Source organism: Petaurus breviceps, unplaced genomic scaffold, assembly GCF_028583685.1.
Source record: "Petaurus breviceps papuanus isolate PSGF00001 unplaced genomic scaffold, PetGlider_PUasm1.0 37, whole genome shotgun sequence".
Lineage (NCBI taxonomy): Eukaryota > Metazoa > Chordata > Mammalia > Diprotodontia > Petauridae > Petaurus > Petaurus breviceps.
This window is the reverse complement of record NW_027186296.1, coordinates 40,540,024-40,561,354: the sequence shown is the minus strand read 5'-3', so window position 1 is coordinate 40,561,354 and position 21,331 is coordinate 40,540,024. Positions and strand designations below refer to the sequence as shown.

Below are 21,331 nucleotides of genomic sequence, written 5' to 3'. Positions count from 1 at the left end.
AAAATTACTTTAATCAAAGAATCTTATTATCTTTCTCCTAGTGGAGAGCCACCAAACTGAGAAAATGCAAGTTGAAAGTAATTTTGCAGCATGTGGTACTTTAGAAGAGAACAGGCCGGGTAGGATGCTGCAGGCGAGACCTCAGAATGCCATGTGCATGTCTGGGGAAATTACTGTCTCATAGGATTTAAGGCTGGATGGGACTTCTAGTGATCATCTAGCCCATTTTACAGATGAAAATACTGAGACCCAGAGAGGTGACTTATCTAAAGTCACATAATAGCAGCGTTAGCATGAGAATCTGGGTCATCTTTCCACTATACTAATGACCTGGGGCACAAAAAGACACGTGGAAGGCTACTAAAGACAAAACACTTTTCTATTAGGCTCAGGGCTCTAGTGTTCTAGGATTCAATTCAATAAACATCTATTAAATCCTTATTATGTGTTAATAATTCTCTTCATTTGCCACCAGCTGCTCTGCTTGGTTTCAACTCCATCGACATCTTCATCATACTCTGCTCAGGATGAATTCATCACCAGATACACACATCATCATCAGATACACTCCATCAACACGATGGGGACTGCTTCAGCTTTACTATTTATTCCCCTTCAGTACTCTCAGTCACTTCTGCCTCTCTGATTGGAGTGCTGAGCAAAAACCTCCTCTCCTAGCCCACTTTTGCAGAGGGCTCAGAATGGCAGCTATCTCTTCGTTTCTCATCAGCTGCTCTGCTGCTCTTCAACCCCATCATCATCTTGGTCAGGCACGGCTACCCTCCGGCACACTTCATCCCCAACCCCTCCCCACCAGGGAACTTCCTTTTAAGTATTATCATCCTTTATTAGATTGTAAGCTCTTTTCTTTCCTCTAACTTGTATTTCTAGTGCACAGTGCCTGGTACACAGTAGATGGTTAGTAAATATTTCTCATTTTGTATTACATTAAGCTGGTTTAGTGAATAGAGGGCCAGCCTTGGAATGAGGAAGACCCTAGTTCAAGTGCTGCCTCTGGTATATGTGGCAATGCATCTTCAGTAAGTCACTCCATTTCTTTTATTTGTTTGTTTGTTTGTTTTTTTGGAGGGCAATTGGGGTTAAGTGACTTACCCAGGATCACACAGCTAATTTTTGTGTTAAGTGTTTGAGGTTGCATTTGAACTCAGGTCCTGACTCCAGGGCCAGTGCTCTATTCACTGCACCACTTAGCCAGCCCTCCATTTACTTCTTAGTGACCCCTAGGCACCTCTTTAAGACTATAGCTTGTAGATGAGTTCGGGTGGGCGGAGGGAGTTCCCTATATTAATGAATTTGGTCTGGAGAAAAAAAAAACAACAAATACAAAAGAGTAGGTGTTAGGTGGTTGTTTCTCCTTGTTTTCATAGTAGACCAATGGCATCATGGGGTGATTGATGTCTTGACATTTATATGAACTAGATTTGAGTGACACAGAGTTGCACAAAGTTATCAATCTCATTCTCTCTTCCTGAGTCATGGAAGGCCTGTGGCAAGATAAAAGTCAGGACACTGGTGCTGGTTGGGGATGTAGGGGATGACTTTGGGGGTCTTCTGTGTCTAACCAAGCTCTAAGCACTCTACAATGCCTGCTTCAGTGGCCTTCATGGCCATTGGAACAAATTGCTCTCATACTGCTGGGGGAAGTCTTCACATGCTTAGGACCATCAGTTACCCTCAACTGTCTACCAAGGAAGTTTACCAGGGTGTGACTGTTGCAAATGCTACAGCTTCTTGGAGCCACAGGTGAGAGGTGGGTGAGAGGTGGACACCCAGTGTGAACGAGCAGCCCTGACAAGGGTTTGGTAGCCCTCCCGCCAGCGGGGCCAGTCCTCCTGAACACCCCATACAAATACAGACATAACAAAGACCCTATTCTCAAGCATCTTACACTGTCCCTGAATAAAATCTTCCACCTTCTATCTCCCTGCCCTTGTATGAACCCTCTCTTGAGCTGGCACAGACTCTTTCCTCATATCCACCTGCTGGAAGAATTCCCAGATTCCTTCCAGTCTCAGCACTGGCGCCACATCCTACAGGGGGTCTTTTCCCAATTCCCTCAGTTGTCAGCACTCTCCTTTTTCAGAAATTGTTTTGCATTTACTCTGTCTTTAGAAAGGCAGACAAGGGGCAGCTAGGTGGTACAAAGGATAGAGCACTGACCCTGGAGACAAGCAGACCTGAGTTCAAATCCATCTCTACACACTAGCTGTGTGACCCCGGGCAAGTCACTTAACCCAAGAAAAAGGAAAAAAGGCAGCCTCTCTCTAGTGGATAGAGAACTGGTCTTGAAGTCATGAAGAACTAGGCTAAAGTACTACCACAGCCACATCTTTGCAAGGGATGACCTCTCAGTGCTCTAGGTAACTCTAAACTGTAGAGACGGCACTCATGATGACTTACAGGGAGTTTCCTCAATTGAGACATCTCTATACCAATGAAATCGCAGGTCCTTTTACTCATCTGCGCATATGCTGTACCCCTTCCCCCTCAGAAGACTAAGCTTCTAGGTGGTAAAGACTGGTTTTCTTTTTGATTTTTATCTTTGTGTCCCTAGGACCCAGCAAAGTGCTGTACACATACTAGATGATTAATTAGTGCTTACCAAACTGCATTAATAATGCACATTTATAGAGCACCTTATAAAGTGCTTTCCTCCTAACAACCTGACAAGGTAGGTTGTACCACTATTATCACTCCCATTTTAGACCCAGTGGGGTTAAGGAGCTTATCTATAGTCACACAACTAAGTAAATGTAGTGCGAAGAAGTGAATCCACATCTCAAGTTCACCATTCTTTCCACAAAACCAGGCTGCGTCACTTACACATACCATCCAAACCATGGGAATCTTGACCCTCAAAATTACTCCTAATGATGTGGCAATTTTCCCTAAGAGCTGGCAAGAGGTAGAATAAAACACAGAAATTTTCTTTTTAATACTGAAGCAGAGATGCTACAGTTAATTTCTTAGATTTTTTTTTCATCTTCTTTGTGGACTAATACTCCTGTTTTTTATTCATACCTTTGCTATCTTGTACTGTTCTGGCTCACATGGAAATTCAGGTGATCAAATTTTTATGCCTTGTCACACTCAAATGTGTCTCAGGTGATCAAATTTTTATGACTTGTCTCTGTTAAAAATGCCTCTACTCAAAAGAATGTGATGGTGGCAGGCTTGTGGGGAAATAGGCACTCTGTCAATAGGACTGCAAACATTTTGGAGAACAATATGCAATAAGTCACAAAAACTCTTATACTTCTTGACCCAGCCATCCCATTGCTAGGATTTTATCCCAAAAACATAATAAAGAAGAACCAATCTGACAGAAACTGTCATGGAGATTCTATTTATCCCAGCAAAAAAATTGGAAACAACCCATATGTCCCACAATTGAGACACATTATGAACAAATTATTGTTATTCATTTATGTTTGACTCTTTGTGACCCTCGGGACCATACTGTCTGTCCAGAGTGTTTTCTTGGCAAAGGTACTGAAGTAGCTTGACTTTTCCTTCTCCAGCAGATTAAGGCAAATAGAGGTTAAATGACTTGCCTAAGACCCCACAGCTACTAAGTATCTGAGGCCACGATTGAACTCGGGTCTTCCTGACTCCAGGCCAAGCACTCTATCCACTGAACCACCTAGTTGCCTTGAATAAATGATAATTAATGGTTAATATAATAGAATATGTGTTATGGTGTTAAAATATAATAAGCATAAAACATGAAAGGAAATATGGAAAAGCCAACATAAGGTGATATAGTGTAAAATCATCAGAACTGTGTACACATTGATGATAACTGTATTTTTAAGAAAGATGAAAGAAGGTGTCAAAGGTGGTAGAATTCTAGGCAGACCAGAAAGGAAACACTGCACAAAATAATTTTCTTTGCTTATTGGCTGTTTTTGAGTCATTTGGCCCTGTCCAATATACTAAAGGCTAAGGGTCTAGGGTGAGATTTTGCCCCTTATTTGGAATGCCTCTTTGGTGATGATTATTAAGTGTATTTGTTTAGTTGTTTTCAGTCATGTCCAACTCTTTGTGAGTCCTTTTTGGAGTTTTCTTGGCAAAGATACTGGAATGGTTTATCATTTCATTCTCCAGCTCATTTTACAGATGAGGAAACTGAGGCAAACAAGGTTAAGTGACTTGCCCAGGGTCACACATCTAGGACGTGTCTGAGGTCAGATTTAACTCAGGAAGATGAGTCTTCTTGACTCCAGGCCCAGTGCTCTATTTACTGTGCCACCTAGCTGCCCTTCATTAAGTATATATCATATTTTTTATAAAAAATGCATCATCTTTTCTACCAAAATATAACCCACTGAAGGGCAGGGAGAATGCCTTGTGCCTTTGTCTAGGAACCTAGGACAAGACCCTTCAGAGGACAAACAGCAGAGTAGACATAACATTCATAATGATGGTGATGGTGAGATGATGGTCATGGTGTGTTTTCTTCATCTTTGAGATACAGATCTAATATGCCTTATTTTCTGGTTTCCCTGGAAACACCATACTAGAAGCAGCAGAGTGCTACATGGGAAAGAGTGCCAGATCTCATTTCCCAGTCCTGACTTTTCAAAGGCTGTCCCCCATGCCTGGAATGCTCTCCCTCGTCCCCTGGGTCTCCTGGCTACCTTCAGGACTTAGCTCGGAGCCTACCTTCTGCAAGAGACCTTTCCCAGACCCTCCCTCTGCTGATGCCTTCTGTCTGAGATCACCTTCTATTTAAAACATAGACACTGTATATCGTCTCTATTTGTATGTTCTCTAGAATGTGGGCTCCTTGAGGGCAGGCACTGTATTTTTGCCTCTCTTTGTAACCCTACAACGTAGCACAGTGCCTGACACATAGTAGGTACTTAATAAATGCTTACAGCTGATTAATTTGGGAGTAAAAGGAGCTGTGTTCAAATCCATGCTATGCTACTATCTATGGGACTCTGGTCATTTAATGTCTCTGGACTTCAGTTTATCTAACTGTAAAACAAGGCAATTGGCCTAGACAGCCTCCAACAGGCCTTCCAGCTCTGAATCTATGATCCTGAGAAATTAAAAGAATGAAGGAAGAAGGGCTGCTTTAGGCAGGCACACTGATAACAAGAAGCTAACACCTGACAACCCGACAGTGATTGAGGAGACAGATAAACTATAAAAAGCCAGAACAGAGACATCCCAAATGCAGAGTAGCCTGGAGCTTTTAGTTTGGGGCAAAAAGCGGGACCGATTCCACAGCCCTTGAGGGCCTCAGTGTAATAACAGTATAGTACAACAAGGTGAGAGTCCTAGTTATGATTCTTCAAGAGTTTTCTCAGAGATAGGAATGTTTCTCCTACATGAGGAGAGTTAATGAGAAACCAGGGCAGCAAATCAAAAAAATCTTAGAGCAACAAGAACTACTCCCTTCCTTGGAGGGAGAAGGGAAGACACTGCTGCTATAAATTCAGCTGACAGGGGAGTCAAAGGAGTTGATCTGGCCCTAGGCTGAGACACTAAGACTTTAGGCCCTAGACTGGGATGCTGTCTTTTTTCCTTTCTTTGTATCCCCAGTACTTAGCAAAGGTGCTTAATACATGCTGGCTTATGGACTGACTGACCTCCCACACTTCAAGCAGCCATCTAAAAGTCTAGTGGGCATATGACTACAGTATCTAATTTGCAATGGTGTTAAGATCTCCAAACTTCCCCCCCGCCCCATAACACTAAGTCACATTTCTATTTGCCTACACATTTAGGCACATAATTTCCAGGGCCTCCAGTGGGTGGGAGAGGCAAGGCAACAGAAGTGGAAGGTGGGACAGGGCCAGGCCTGTATTTGGTTGATTCTGGGAGAGAACTGTATATATTATACTCTTCCCTTGAACTTTAAGCTGACACTAGCCATCCTTTAACAACCATCCTTTCCAATCCAGCCTTTATTGCCCAACTCTGGTCTTCTTTCATTGTAAGGGTTGGTTCTGACAGAGCTCAAATTCTTTCATTCACAGGGTCACAGTTGTGAAGCCATAAGGGGCCTGAGATGGCAGCTAGGTGGCACAGTAGACAGAATGCAGGGCTTAGAGTCAGGAAGACTCATCACCCTGAGTTTAAATCTGACCTCTGATACTTACTAGCTAAGTGATCCCAGGCAAATCACTTAACCCTACTTGCCTCAGTTTCCTCATCTATAAAATGAGCTAGGGAGGGAAATAACAAAGGACTCCAGTATCTTTGCTAAGAAAACCCCAAATGGAGGTCTGACAAAGAGTCAGACATGACTGAAAATGACTGAACAGCAACAAGGGACCTCAGGGGTCAATCTAGACATAGGGTCATAGAGCTGGAATGGACTTCAGAGAGAATCCATTTATATTTTACAGATGAAGATACTAAGGCATAAAGAGGTGACATGTCCAAGGTCACACTAATAGAGTGGGGAACAGATCCCTGGTCTCCTATTTGTAAATCCAACATTCTTTCCACTGCAGTTTGTAGCCTCCCCAACACAAATGCTACTTCCTTGGAATTTGAATGGTTATGCCTCAATTATATGGAAAATTCACTTATGTGCAACATACCGCCCCCCCCATATTCCCCAATGGTGATAGAATATTATATAATTGCTGTCACTGTATTTATGTTTCTTTTCACCATACAAGTAAAAATTCCCTAAATGTCATTTTGTCTAATTAATTTCTATCACACTTTGGATGCCTTCTCGCATTTTTTTCCTTTCAGTTGACTGGTCCTTATGACCATAAAGAAAGATTTCATACATCATTGACAGAATCAGGGGGACTTTTTTTGTTAGCTTGGTTATCATATAAAAATATGTGCCTGGCTAGCATTTTGTAGATGCCTGGAAAAACTGGGCTTTTATTTTGTGAAACCAGATGCGTCATTTATAGAATGATGTCTTAAGGCATCATTCCAAATCTGGGCACGCACTGAAATGGTGAATTCAATTTCCTTTTGGAAGGATGTGGAAGAGATAAAAGAGGAAATGGGGTGACTTATAAAAATCACCAGCCTAGGTCCTTCCTACCCTATTTCAAGGCATACGCGTCAGATCAGCCTTATCTAACAACTTTACACATTTTTACATCCAATCCCACCTCTTCCAGACAGTTATAAGCCCACCTCCACCCAGCTTTCCTCAGAGGTAAATTGGGAAGCTTTTCTTGGGTAGTAAAGGACTAAGCAAAAGGAAGAAACAGCCCAGGGAATCCAGAAACAGCATTTGTGCCTTTCCTCTTTCCCTCTCTTCCACCTATCCCAGACCCAGGATAGAATCTGAACATTGTCTCCGTAGCCTCCAACTATCTAGGCCAGGTGGTAAACCCTCCTGACAATGTAACCCTGTCCTCCCTTCTCCTTCCTCACTCATCTCTGTGTAAGGGTCACCAGTCCACTATACTCCCTAGGCAGAGCATAGGCTGGTTTTATTCCAAGGTAAAACTCAACTTTCTCATAACCCTCTCCCTTTTGGAACACCTACCCTGGGGCTGTTCTCAGACTGGTGGGTTCAAGAGCACAAACTCAAATGGCCCATCGTATGTAGCTGGTCCCAGAAAGGCATTGTATTCTACCCTGGACATTATTTTTGTTCTCTGGGCATCGATGTGATGCAGTGTATACAGTGCTGAATTTAATGTCAGGAAGACTTGAGTTCAAACCCTGTCTCAGATACTTACTTGCTGTGTGACCCTGGCAAAGTCACTTAACCTATTTTAGATTTAGTTTCCGCATCTGTAAAATGGGAATGATAATCAAAGTGCTATCTAAATTTAGATAGCATTAAAGTGCTATCTAAATGCTGGCTATTATTATATTATCTTCCCTGTTGTTGCACCCCTTTCTGTTTCTTTCTCTTGGAACCATTATCAAAATCAGTATCGCCATTACTACGGGGAAGGATACATCCATCAACTTCCTCGAGGTTCCATTCACCGTCCTGTGACTTCCCAAAACAAAATAGCCACCCCCTTGCCCATGATGCCCAACATGCGTTGTCTCCCCTGCTAGAATTAAGCTCCTTGAGTGCTGTGACAGTCTCATTCTGAGTCTGAGTGGGAGCTCAGAATGCATCTTAAATATACTTCGCTATGCCTGTGGCATCTCCATTAGAACATGGGCTTCATGAATGGATTGTTCTGCCATTCTTTTTATCCTCAGTATTTACCACAGTGCCTAGCACACAGTAGGCACTTAATAAATGCCTTTTGACTCCTTTAAGAATGCTTCATTCATTTATTCATTCTATTGTTATGCTAGTCAGTATTGTTGTCAACTGTGGGTATCCCCCCAAAATCTGACCTGGATCTCCTTTTCTCTCTGAGTGACCTCATTAACTCTCATGGGTTGTTAACTCTCTGTCATCTCTATACAAATGGAGAGAGAACATGGATCATGAATTGAGAGCTAAAAGGTGATTCAGAGACCACATAATTTACTCCATTCTTTTACAGATGGGAAAACTGAGGCCAGAAAGATGAAGGGGCTTGCCCAGGATCACAAGGCAGTTAAATGGAAGAGCTGGCACTTGCACTTGGGGGCTTCTGACTCCAAATTTACCTTTTTTTTTTTGCCTTTTGGAGGGCAGTTGGAGTTATGTGACTTGCCCAAGGTCACAGGACTAGTTTTTGTGTCTGAGGCCGAATTTGAACTCAGGTCCTTCTGACTCCAGGGCCAGTGCTCTATTCAGTGCACCACTTAGCCACCCCCTAAATTTACCATTCTTATTTGTATTCCTCTCATGGTACCTTGGCCTAGTCTAGGGCCAGTACATTTGGTTCTCTTTCTTGGCAAAATTCTCTCTTGGTTCTCCTCCTATATGGTCAATCTTCATTCTCCTTTGTGGGATCATTATCCATGGCCTAACCACTAAGCAGCTGAGAGATAGCACACAGAGCACTTGACTTGGGGTGAAAAAAACACTTGTGTTCAAATCCAGCCTCACTTACTGGCTATGTCACCCTAGCCAAGTCATTTGTCTATTCATCTTATAAAAGGGAGATAATGGCACCTACCTCCCAGGGTTACTGTGAGAATAAAATAAGATAATATTTGTAAAGCACATTGCAAACCTCACAGCACTATATAAATGCTGGCTACTGCTGTTGTTAGCTATGGGTCTCCCCCCGAAGCTCTGACCTGATGCTCTTTTCTGTCCTGTGACTGTCTCAATTCTCAAGGATTTGATATCACCTTTATGTACGTGACTATCAAATCCATATATCCAGCCTTGGTCTCTTTCATGAATTCTAGTTTCCCATCACCAATCACCAACAGGACATTTCCAACCAGAAGTCACAAAGGCATCTCAAATATGGCATGGCTGAAACAGACTCGTTATCTTCCTATCCAAACCCTTCCCACTTCCTGTTGAAGGTACCAGTATTGCACCTATCACTCGGGTTCACAACCTACGAGTCATCTTGGCCTCCTTCCTCTTTATCATCCTCCCACATCCAATCACTTGCCATGTCAAGTCCATCTGACTCAAACACGTCCCCTTCTCTTCCTAGCTCAGGACCTCATCACCTCTTGCTTAAGCTACTGCAGCAATGTCTTAAATGGTTTTTCCTACGCAGGCCTAACCTGATCCTCCTGGTCACTAGCATCTCCTTCCCTGAAAACTTTGTATTTACTTTGTATTTATTTTGTATTTACTTATACATGTTGTTCCTCCCTAAAAGAATTGAGGGCACAAAGTGTTTTGTTTTCATTTTTGTATTTCCATCACCGAGTACAGTGCCTGACAGGTAGTAAGGATTAATAAATGCTTGTTGAGTGAATGAACAAATAAATGATGCCAGACATACCCTGGGACCAGTATTTACACCTTTCCCTGGGCTAGTGCTACTGGCTCCCCAAAGCTAAATCAGGTCAGAGCAGGGAGTGGCGCAGTACCTTAGGCTCCTGTGGGCCCATCAGCAGTATCTTAATCCTAGATGGAACATGGCAAAAACTATAGGAGCTTTTGATAGTGAAGTAATCTGCTATGTCATTGAGAATACACAAATTCTTCCAACAGAAATGTGTCAAGGTAATCAGAAATGGTTTGTTTATTGGGAAGAGAAATAGGGTGATGTGGAAGGGGTGGAGCCTATGAGATTGTAGGGTATGTATTCTCAAGAAAGGACTGAGGTGACTGTATTAGGGAGAATTTCATAGCCCTGGAAAGGATATTTGAATTTTCTTTGACTTATAAGACATCGTGGGGATTAGGAAAACCAATAATTGTTAGAGTCTAGTGAAATTACTTCTCCTTGCATGCAACCCTGCTTGGGGTCAGCTGTTCACTCCCTTGTGCCTTCTTCCTCTTCTGTAAACCTCTGGGGTCAGGGTGGGAATACTAAGAGAGGCTTGCCCATCAATGAATAATGGCTTAGCCAAGAGCCCTGATTATTGCAATAGCCTTCTGGTGGATCTGCCTGTCTCAAGTCTTTTCAATCCATTCTCCATTTGCCATTCAAATGGCAAAGTAATATTTCTAAAACACAGGTCTGACCATGTCACCCCCCCACTCAATAAACTCCAGTGGCTTCCTATTGCCTCCAGGAGCAAATAGAAAATGCTCTGTTTGGCATTCAAAGCCCTTCAAAACATAGGCCCCCACACCTTTCCAGCCTCTTTACATCTTACTTCCCAAAGTAACACTGGCCTCCTGATCCATGGCTATGACATTCCATCTCCCGAATCTAGGCAGTCCCTCATCCCCAGAATGCTTTCCCTCCTCTACTCTGCCTACTGACCTCCCAGACTTCCTTTAAGTCCCAACTAAAATCCCACCTTCTACAAGAATCCTTCACCTAACCCCTCTTAGTATCAGTGTTTTCCCTCTTTAAATTATTTCATATTTATCACATATATGTATATATATATATATATATATATATATATATATATATATATCTTGCTTTTTATATATTTGTCTGCATGATATCTCCACAATCCAATTGTAATCTTCCTAAGGGCAAGGACAGCCTTTTGCCTCTTTTTGTATTCCTAGCATTTAGCACAGTGCCTAGCAGATAGTAGCTATTTAATAAATGTTTATTGATCAGTTGATTGATTTATAAAATGCTTGCTTTCTCAGCTACCTAGGCCTCCATTTAGGAATCATTTCTAATGAATGAATCACCTTTGAGCCTTGATGACTTGTTTCAAGGGACCCAAAATAAGGTGATTACATCAACACCATCCTCCTGTGTGCATGGTATTTCAGGTGAAGTATTTAGTCAACCAAGTCCATAAAAGAACCTGAAATTAGAGCTCTTAGGTAGTAATGAGACTGTACTGGGGAAAAGTCAACTCAGTCCTGCTTAAACTTGGACGCCACCTACCCTTGGTAAGATAGAAAGTCCTCAAGGACTGAGTCAACTTCATTTTCTTTGTCTTCTTATCCCTACTCATCACAGTGTCCAGCACATAGCAGGTGCTTAATAAATGCTTTTTAAATTGAATTGATCAGTATTTAGGGATTCTCAACATTTATGGAAGTGCTCACAACCTCTGGAAGACAAAAACTAGGCTACCTATGACCTCTGCTAGCAGAATAAATGAAACGAGGAACCCATACCAAGGTGTTGGGGAAACATCCAAACTTTGAGAACTTCTGTTCTGAAGACTGAAAGTTTATGGAAAACAGGTAATTCTGCTCATTTCAAGTCTGAATATGACTAATGTTTCTGACTAGTCTTCAATGTTCTTATATTTGAATAAGACTGCTCTAGGAAGAGAAGTTCTATAACTTTGGGAGCTTTCCCAGCTAATAAAAAGAGAACTAGGTAGAAAAGTGAAGAGGAAATGTTATGATATGGCTGATCATGATCAACATATAATGTGAAGTTGTACTACAGACAGAAACTTAAAGAGGCTGGGGCCAGTGGAGCTTTTTCCTAGGGCACTGTCTTCCAGAAGGGACACACTTCTTTCCCTGTGAAATGAAGCCAATTGGGCGGCTAGGTAGCGCAGTAAGTAAAGTGCCGGCCCCGAAGTCAGGAGGACCTGAGTTCAGTTCCGGCCTCAGACACTTAACACCCACACAAAAAAACTAGCCATGTAACCTTGGGCAAGTTACTTAACCCCAATTGCCCTCCAAAAGGCAAAAAAAAAGAAATGAAGCCAATTGTACTCCTTCACCCAGTCCTGGACTACCACCTCTAGAGTCTCACACAATGGTGCCTCTCTCCCAGAGCCCACTTTCTCCCATTATCCTACCTCTTCAACTGATTTCCCCTGGGTACAAAAATTTCTACTCATTACTCTGACTATAGAAGAAACCTCTCACCTACAAGCTAACTCTACTGAGTATACTTCATCTTTGAGTAGAAAGTTTCAGCTGGGAGGTACTCATATCTACAATTTGCCCCTGCATTTAACCACACAACTGCACAATCCCTTTGAATTCCTACCATTCTTCTCTCTGTGGAAGGTCAAGGTCATGACCTAAAGGACCCTTCCCAAGGTTGGGAGCTAGAAAGTTCTGCTGCCCATACAACTTCTAAGTGGACATCTTTGAGAAGTTACTAGCATACTCACTCTTCTGAGTGAAATTAAACCTTGGTGGTGGTGGTGACCAGGTGAAGAGGTCAGCTCACAAACTACATTCAACCAAATGTGGGCTTTCCACCAGCAATCAACAAGTATTTATTGAGCCCCTACTATGTGTCAGAGCAGTTGTACAGGATTGTAAAATCCCCGGCTCATCTAACGAACTATAACAGTGTTGTTTTTCTACTCATCAGGGGCCAAAACTTCTAAACAAAAGCTTTCCTTTCATTCACTTCTAGGGTAGGGAAAAGGTGCTTTCATTTATGCAAATCAAATAACTTCCGGGATATAAAATGAGTAAAAGGGAAGTTTAACCAATAACATACTTGTTGGCTGGGAGATAAAACGAGTAAAAGGGAAGTTTAACCAATAACACACTTGTTGGCTGCCACCTAGGTCTGATGTGAAGCAATCTTTACTCTGACCCATGCCAGGTTGCTCTGCTGGAGGAGTGACACAAGAAGCCTGTTGGAAGGCATGCATCTTGGAGCCAGCATAGACACAAAAACATGTTGATTGTGCATACTGTGTTTCCCCGATAATAAGACACTGTCTTATTATTTTTTTGGACAGAAAAACACCAGAGGGCTTATTTTCAGGGGAGGGCTTATTTTAATGAACATTGACAGCAATTTTAATAAACAGGTAAATGTGAACAAAAAAATGTACCAGCAAGCAAATCACTGGGGAAGAACAGGATGACGCGCTCACTGCTGCAGCTCTGATTGGATGCAGCTCGGAGCGCGGCGTGCATTTCACGGGGGGGGGGGGTGCATACAGAGGGTACCGTAATGTAGCGTGTAGCGCAGGGGATCACCTTCACTACAGTAGCAATCTCAATAGGGCTTATTTTCGGGGGAGGGCTTATTTTAGAGGAATCGTACACAGTAAGGGGAGGGCTTATTTTCGGGATAGGTCTTATTATCGGGGAAACACGGTAGTATTTACCAGAAAGGCAGAGGATGGTCCAATCCAGATAATTTATTTCCTACTCTTACATTGGGTTTGGAGGGCTGTTCAATCTATTGATTCTCTAAGAGACACCATTCTGGCATGAAGTGTGGAACAATGGAAAGAATGCTTGATTCGGATTTGTAGGATGTGGGATTGAATACTAGCTCTGCCACTAAATACCTGTGGAATTCTGGGGAAATTGTTTTTTTTTCTGGGCCTCAGTTTTCTCATCTATAAAAGGTTAGGTTAGATGACGTCTAAGGTACCGTCCAGATCTAAATCTATGATCTTATGAACAGTAGTCTATAAAACCTCCTGCAACATCTTCTGAGGACTTCCAAAAGCTTTATAAACAATTGGCAGAGGCAAAGGTTGTCTAGTCATGAGGTAGTTTATGACCAGTTGTCTAAGAAAGGCAGAAAAAGAGGTGGTGTGATAATAATGGCAATTAAAGATTCCCCTGTATTGGCTTGGTTTTCAAATTGATTGTGTTAAAACCCAGAGTTTGTTGATCCCACCTGTGGGATGGACTTGTTGATGTGAAAAGAAAGTCCTGAACTGGGAGGAGCTGGTGACGTAGATTTGGAGAGACAAGAGAGAGGCGGAAGATCTTTTTGGAAGCAGCACCTTGTGGAGAGAGAGAGAGACTAAGAGAATTGCTGGTGGCCTCTTTGAATTGCCCTGGACTTTTGAGACCTGCCCCCTGAGCTGCCAAGGACTGAGGAGACATGGCTGTTTTGCTGGTACTTTGTCTGTCTGTTTTGATGTTATTTTGCCAGATTTGTCCACTGGTGAAAGACTGTCCTGTTGAAGAAGTCCTGGAACCTGGCATTTGGTTAAGAAGCCCTGAGACTGTCCTGCAGACAGAGAGTGAATACTGTCCACTGGTGAGGGACAGTGCTGTTGTTGCAGGGGTCTGGAGACTGTCCTGCAGACAGAATGAATACTGTCCACTGGTGAAGGACAGTGCTGTTGTTGCAGGGGTCTGGAGACTGTCCTGCAGACAGAGTGAACTGTCCACTGGTGAAGGACAGTGCTGTTGTTGCAGGGGTCTGGGAGCCTTTCTGTTGGTTCAGAAGCCCTGAAGAAGGATTTTCTTGTTGTATGTTTACAGAAATCCTGGGAGAGGGCTTTGCTAATGTGTTCAGGGGTTCTAGGACTGTTCTACAGACAGAGGATAAATTCATGAAGGGATTGGCAATGTATTTTATGGCCTTGCTAAGCCTTGTCTCCCCAGGAACTAAGATTGCTGAGAACTTGCCTCTTGTCAAGATGAAGAAAAGACCTCCATTTGGGTATTAAGTGCTGTGTTTAAACTTGATGTAACTCTGGGGTAGATTCAATTGTGATCCAGGGGTGGGGAACATTTGACCTTAGGTTTGGAAACTAATCTCCATTTGAGAAGAGGGGCTTTGTGGTGGACTTAATTAAGGTATAGCCTAGGGGTGGAGAAGTATTTAGAACAGAGACTTTGTAATTGATTGAATGATTGGAAGGTCCTGGGGTGGGGTAGTACTTGGAGATTATTTAATCATGCTTAGTAAATGCTGTATTTTGAATGATGTCATGTTTTGATCTTCTCTGTTCTTGGTTTGTCACTGAATAAAATGGAGAGCACCTATGCTGGTATTCTGAACCTTGGGAAGTTGCCTTTCTTTTGGCATTACATTACAGGTGGCCAGAGGCCTGAGTTTATTCTTAACCTTGCTTTGCCTAAATCATTTCATTTTTGGATTTCTTTTTCTTCATCAGTGAAACTGGATCAAGTAATCTCTAAGGCCCCTTCCAGCTCTTTCTATGATTCTACACATAAAATCTCAGTCCCTTCACTGCTGAGCCAATCAAGGAAAGTCTTAATTTGAAGGCTTAACGAACTTAAGGCTTAGTTCTTCTCTTCTGCCACACTCCCGTTTTATGGTTTTGCCCTGCTGCTGGAGTGTCCCCCCACCACCCCTTCTTGTTTCAGGCTCAATAATCATCAATCAATCAATCAATATTGCCATACTTACCATTATTTCTGGAAAAAGTATGCCAATGGGCAGCCCTATGGATCAACTCACCATCCCTGTGACCCCCAAGACACACCCTTCTCTCACTAGCACTCTTACATGTGCACACAAACATATATACACATATGAGCACATATGTATAGCTTTATATAATAGCTATAAACATGTGCATGCATGTATATATATGTGTGTATATAAAATACATTTATATATATAGAGAGAGATATAGATATAGATATTTGTAGTACACCCCCCCCCCCCAAATAGAATGTTTATCTGTATGACTAAGGCTTAGCACAGTGCCTGGCATGAGGTAAGAACCTATTTTTTTTTTCATTCATTCACTCATGGTAATAGATTGAGCTTTCTTATATCTGAATATAATACCCCTATTTAATATTTTATGTGGTTTAGGGGAGTGGGGTATAGCAGGTCACTTAGCTACTGGATTTACATCCTTTGAAAAAAGAAGCAATAGAGACAGACCTGAGAACCAGACAACCAGTCAATCTTTTGCAGCCCTTCATCCATGGTGTGAATTTTGCTAATTAAGGTTAATTCTTAACTATCTAAACATCCTCACTTGTTGCAAAATGGCTTGTTCAGAGTTATATGGAAATTTTCCTACAGTGTCCTACACAGCTACATGAAGGGTACAAAGGAAATTTGTAGTTCAACACCTTGGGTAAGCCATCTCCTCCCATCTGCCTCACCCTCAGTTTCCTCATCTGTAAAATGAGGTTTAGAGTTGGAATGAATAAGGGAACTTCTAGCTTTAAATCTACTATGCCATGAAAAACAAAGGGCATTGATAAAACCTTAAAACAACATAATAAAATGGAGGGACTGAATTATGTGGTCTCTTAGATATTTTCCAACTCTTAATACTTTTATGATTCCATAAATGTCAATGTAGAAAATTTCCCTCCATCTAGTTCACTTACCTTGAGGTCAAAGTGTGCAATTTTCTTGGCGTGCAGGTAGTTAACGCCTTCCAGGATTTGCTTAATGAAACTGGTTGCTTCCTCCTCACTCAAAGACTCTTTTTGTGCCAGGAAATCAAAAAGCTCTCCCCCAGAAACTCTGGAAGACAAAGAGACAGAAGCTGGAATTCAGAGGGCTTTGGCCAATGGGACACCTAGCTATGTAAGATGCCCACCCAAAACGGACCCTCCTCCACACCCAGATGAACTCTTTACTCTCTCTGAATCTTGACACCTCTTGTCTCCCCCTACCTGGGCTGAAATTCAGTAAAGTTCACTCCCTCCTGAGACACCTCCTCTATATTACAACACCCTATAAATCATCATCACTATTATCAATATAGCTATTATTTATGTTGCATTTTAAGGTTGACAAAATGCTTTGCAAATATTATCTCATTTAAACCTAGCAACAAACCCAGGATATAGATGCTATTATTGTATCCATTTTAAAGATTGGGAAATTGAGGCAGACAACAGTTAAGTGACTTATCCAGGATCACATACCTAGCAAGTGTCCAAGGCAGGATTTGAATTCAGGTCTTCTTGACTGAAGGTCCACTGTTCTATCTACTACTCAACCTAGTTGCCTCATAATACACACACACACACACACACACACAGTGGATAGAGTGCAAGGTCTGGCATCAAGAAGACCTGAGTTCAAATCCAGCCTTAGACACTTACTAGCTGTGTAACCCTAGGCAAATCACTTAACCCTGTTTGCCTCAGTTTCCCCATCAGTAAAATGAGTTGGAAAAGGAAATGACAAGCCACTCCAGTATCTGCTCTAATAAAATGCCAAATAGGGTCATGAAGAATCAGATATGACTGAAATGACTAAACAATACCTATGTATATTATTGTAGCAGCAAGCACCCCAGTGTCCCCAGGGTGCCTGCTCACACAGGTTCTTGGATCTGCTTTGTTAAAGGAAAGCAACTCAAAATGAGTTAACAAGCTTACTTTAATCAGTCAGACATATATCGTTTACTTTGTTCAGGGGAAAAAGGTCAGCACCCCAAACTTCAAAATATACAGACAGAATTATCAAGACATTAACAGATCAAGTAGACAGCTTTCCAAACTGTCCAACCATTACATCCATACCCAGTCAACATCTGGGTTTCCACATCTGGGTTTTTCAAAGCCGGGGGACTCTCAACAACGGCTTCCCAGAATTCAGATCAAATCACAGAACACTTCTCAAAGTGAGTCCCAAAACAAAGCTACACATCAGGGCTTATATAGCCTTCTCCTGGCTCAGAGAATGTTTTTTGACTCACTGGCCAATCAAGAAGTATCTACTGAAAAACAAGCCTCCCACCCCAGGCTTCAGGTGCACATTAGCCTAGGGGCAGGGAAGATCTTTAAAATTTACATTCTTATTACAATTATAACATCTTTAGTCTGCACATCTTGAGCTGTCATCAGAAGTCCTCCTTGCTTCTGTGTTTCTTCTCCATCTGTCATGTGTGTTTGTTTTTTAGACTGTAAATTTACAACACAAACATCATAATATATGACAAGGATAGACTTCAGATGCACACTAGGTCCCCTGAGGGACTGGCTTAGGTAGTGACAAATGGGGGCCAAAGAAGCAGTAGGAAAGAAGAAGAGGATCAGAGGGTCATAGGTGCAGAGCCCTAAGGTCATAACTAGGTCAAATAACAAAAATAAAAATTAAGAAATCCCGGCTTAGGTTCAAGGACTCTTCACTCTCATTCAAACTACATATTCATTCCATTGCTAAACCTTGTCTTTATTTTTTTTAACCTCTACAATATTTCTCATATCTACCCTCTTCTCTCTACTCCAATGGCCACCTCTCGCCTGGACTATTGCAGTAGCTTCCTAACTGGTCTCCAACTCAAGTCTCTCCCTGACCCAATCCATCCTTCACCCAGCTGCCAAAATAATATTCCTAAAGCACAGGTTGGATCCATGTCACCCTCTGGCTCAATAACCTGCTGTGGATCCCTACTGCCTCTACCTGTGAACATGAATTTATATTTTGTACCTGATTTCAATCCTGCCTACTTCACATACTCCACCATGTTCCAACCAAACTGGCCTTCTTTTTGTTGCTCATACCAGCCATTTCATCTCCATCTCTGTGCCTCTGCATGACTCCCACTCTCCCCCTTACCCAATGCATTCCCTAAGATCCGACTTTTAGAATCCCTAGCTTGCCTTCAGGGTATGGTTCAAGTGACTCTTCTTACCAAGAGACCTTTCCAGACATCCCCAGCTAGTGCCTTCTGTACAAAATTAGCTTGCACTAACTTTGGGTAAATTTTGTGTCTGTTTATATGCGTGAACATCAACCAATCAACAAGTACTTATTAAGAACCTACTATGTGCTAGGAACTCTTCCAACTGTTAGTGACATAAAAACAAAAATTAAACAGTCCCTGCCCTCAAGAAAGTTACATGTGCATAGGAGAGTATATAGAACATACATAAATTGGAAATTGGAGGTGAGGCTGAAAGAGGTAGGAATGGTAAGTTGTTTCCCTTGATGGAACATAAGGTATTCAAGGGAAAAGATTTTCATTTCTGTCTTTGCACCCCCAGAGCCTAGCCCAGTGTGTACATATGGCCCTAGTGGGAGTTTAATAAATATTTCTTAATTGACTGAAAGATTGCTTGGGTCTTTCAATAATTAAGAATTACATAAAATATTAATTGAAGCCCAGGATCAAGATTTCTTTTGGTCATACTTTATACACCTAGATTACTGTCTGCTTTCTAGCACCAGATACCATGGAAAAATGCTTTGCCTCAGATAAATATTTTGCCTTCAGTGGTGACTGGTTTGTTGGTTGACTGCTTGGGAAAAGCCCTTTTTTGCTGGGATTTTCTCCCCATTCCTGATTATCCTTAAGTGACTTGGGAGCCTTCCTTCCGCTCAGGCTGCATCATAGTGGACAGCCTTTTCTTGTACTCAACAGCCCAACAGCTGTGTTCTGGTGACATTGATGGGTTATAGAAAAAAGGATGTGGGAAATTCATGGTGTAAACACCCTGTGAAGCTATTCCTGCTCCAATAAACACTTGTCTGGGTGTGTGTGCCTAGGAACTATTGTGTTTTTTGTTATCATAGAATTTTGGATCAAGGGGTTTTGTAAATTAGTCCGCTATCTCTGGGAAGAGCCAGAAGTATCTAAAGCAAATCATTACTTTCCTTTCTTTAAAGGTCATTAAGGAAGTAGTTTCCCTATCAAATCATTACTTTCCTTTCTTTAAAGGTCATTAAGGAAGTAGTTTCCCTATTCTCCCTCAGTTACCCATCAGCAATCTTCATCATCTGTAAATTCTTCCTATTATCTAGATTAGAGATATCAAACATAGACCCCCCCCTATTAAAATGTAATTGAGAACCATTTAACAAAATAAATAAAAATACAAAAAAATAGATAATGTTAATGTGATTTTTCTAAGCCAGTATGCAGCCCACAGGAACCAGCTTAATGGCCCTGATTTCTACGTGAGTTTGACATCACTGGTCTATACTAACCCATTAGCTCTGAAAGAGCTCTGTTCTGGTTCCTCTATATAAAGTCCACAGTGGAGAGATGATGCCCTCTACCACATCTACTCCCCATTCCTACTTTGGGTACTCCCCACCCTATGAGTCATTCCAGAAGCCAGTGCAGCCAGTAGTCATTAAATTCAACAATTTAACAATTATTTATTAAAGACCTACTATATACCAAGGCCTTCTTCTAGGTGCTAGGGATAAAAAGGAAGGGAACAAGGAAAGAAATGAGCACTTATTAAGCTTTTATTGTGTACTGGATTCTGCAGATAGAAAGAAAAAAGCAACAGTTGTCCCTGACCCTCAAGGAGCCTACATTGTTTTGTGGGATAATGACATGTCCATGACTAAATAGATACAAACTATATATAAAATGAATATTAAATAATGAGATGGGTCACTAAATACTGAAGAATCAGGAAAGAACTCAGGTACTCAACTCACTTGATCTGAGCCTTGCAGAAAGCCAGTGATTTCAAAAGAGGAGATAGAGAATTCCATGCTTGGGAAACAGCCTGTCTCATTATCAAGTAAAGAAATGGAACACCAAAGAAAGAGAACATTTAATAGGTCAATTTGTCTAGAACAGAGATTACAATTGGGGTGAGGGAGATAGTATGAAATCAGTATGGAAAGATTAAGTCTAAACCAGATTGTGAAGAGATTTAAATGCCAGACAAAGGAGTTTGTTTTTTTATCCTGGAAGCAGAAGGGAGCCACGGAAGCTTTTTGAGCACAGGAGAGACAGACACATGCTTTAGTAAATAAGGTTGGAGGTGGGGACTGGGGGTGGTGGAGAAATCTTTCCTATTTAAATAAAGATTTTTCACACCAGTCTCTCTCCTAAGTCTTCAGTGGATTGCTTTAAAAAATATACCTGAGAACTAGTATACAAACCCACCATTAGGCAAACACTGCAGCCTCCTCTGTGTCGTTAGCCAAGCAGATGGGCATTCATTTCCCTTTTTTCAGGATGTATACTTCCCTTTGGTGGCTTCTCCTTTCCTCCAAGGCTGCCTTTGTTATTTCTAACCTAACTTGGGTGCTATCAAAATGTCTACAACATGTGGGAGGCATAGTGGGAATGGCCCAGCAAAAATGACCCTGCTGGCTAGACTCACACATCTTTCTCCTTGAAGTCACCACAATGAAGGCTCATTGACAGAGTCAGCCAAGCTGTCATGGAAAGGTCCCTGAGTCTGTAGGCAGAAGACTGGGACTGAAGCCCAGCTCTGATACCGACCTTGTTAGTGGCCTTGAACAAGTCACCAGATAGCCTGGGG

At 41.9% G+C, this 21,331-nt stretch overlaps 1 protein-coding gene across 2 annotated transcripts in view; it reads right to left on the bottom strand.

Annotated features, from left to right (window-relative positions):
* The window catches only part of DAPK2 (death associated protein kinase 2), a 189,811-nt gene that overhangs the window by 52,825 nt on the left and 115,655 nt on the right, over positions 1 to 21,331 (bottom strand). For both annotated transcript variants that reach the window (XM_069098341.1, XM_069098342.1), the window contains exon 4: positions 16,469 to 16,607. In XM_069098341.1, coding sequence (XP_068954442.1) covers positions 16,469 to 16,607 — 139 coding nt within the window. The remainder of the gene's footprint in view (positions 1 to 16,468; positions 16,608 to 21,331) is intronic.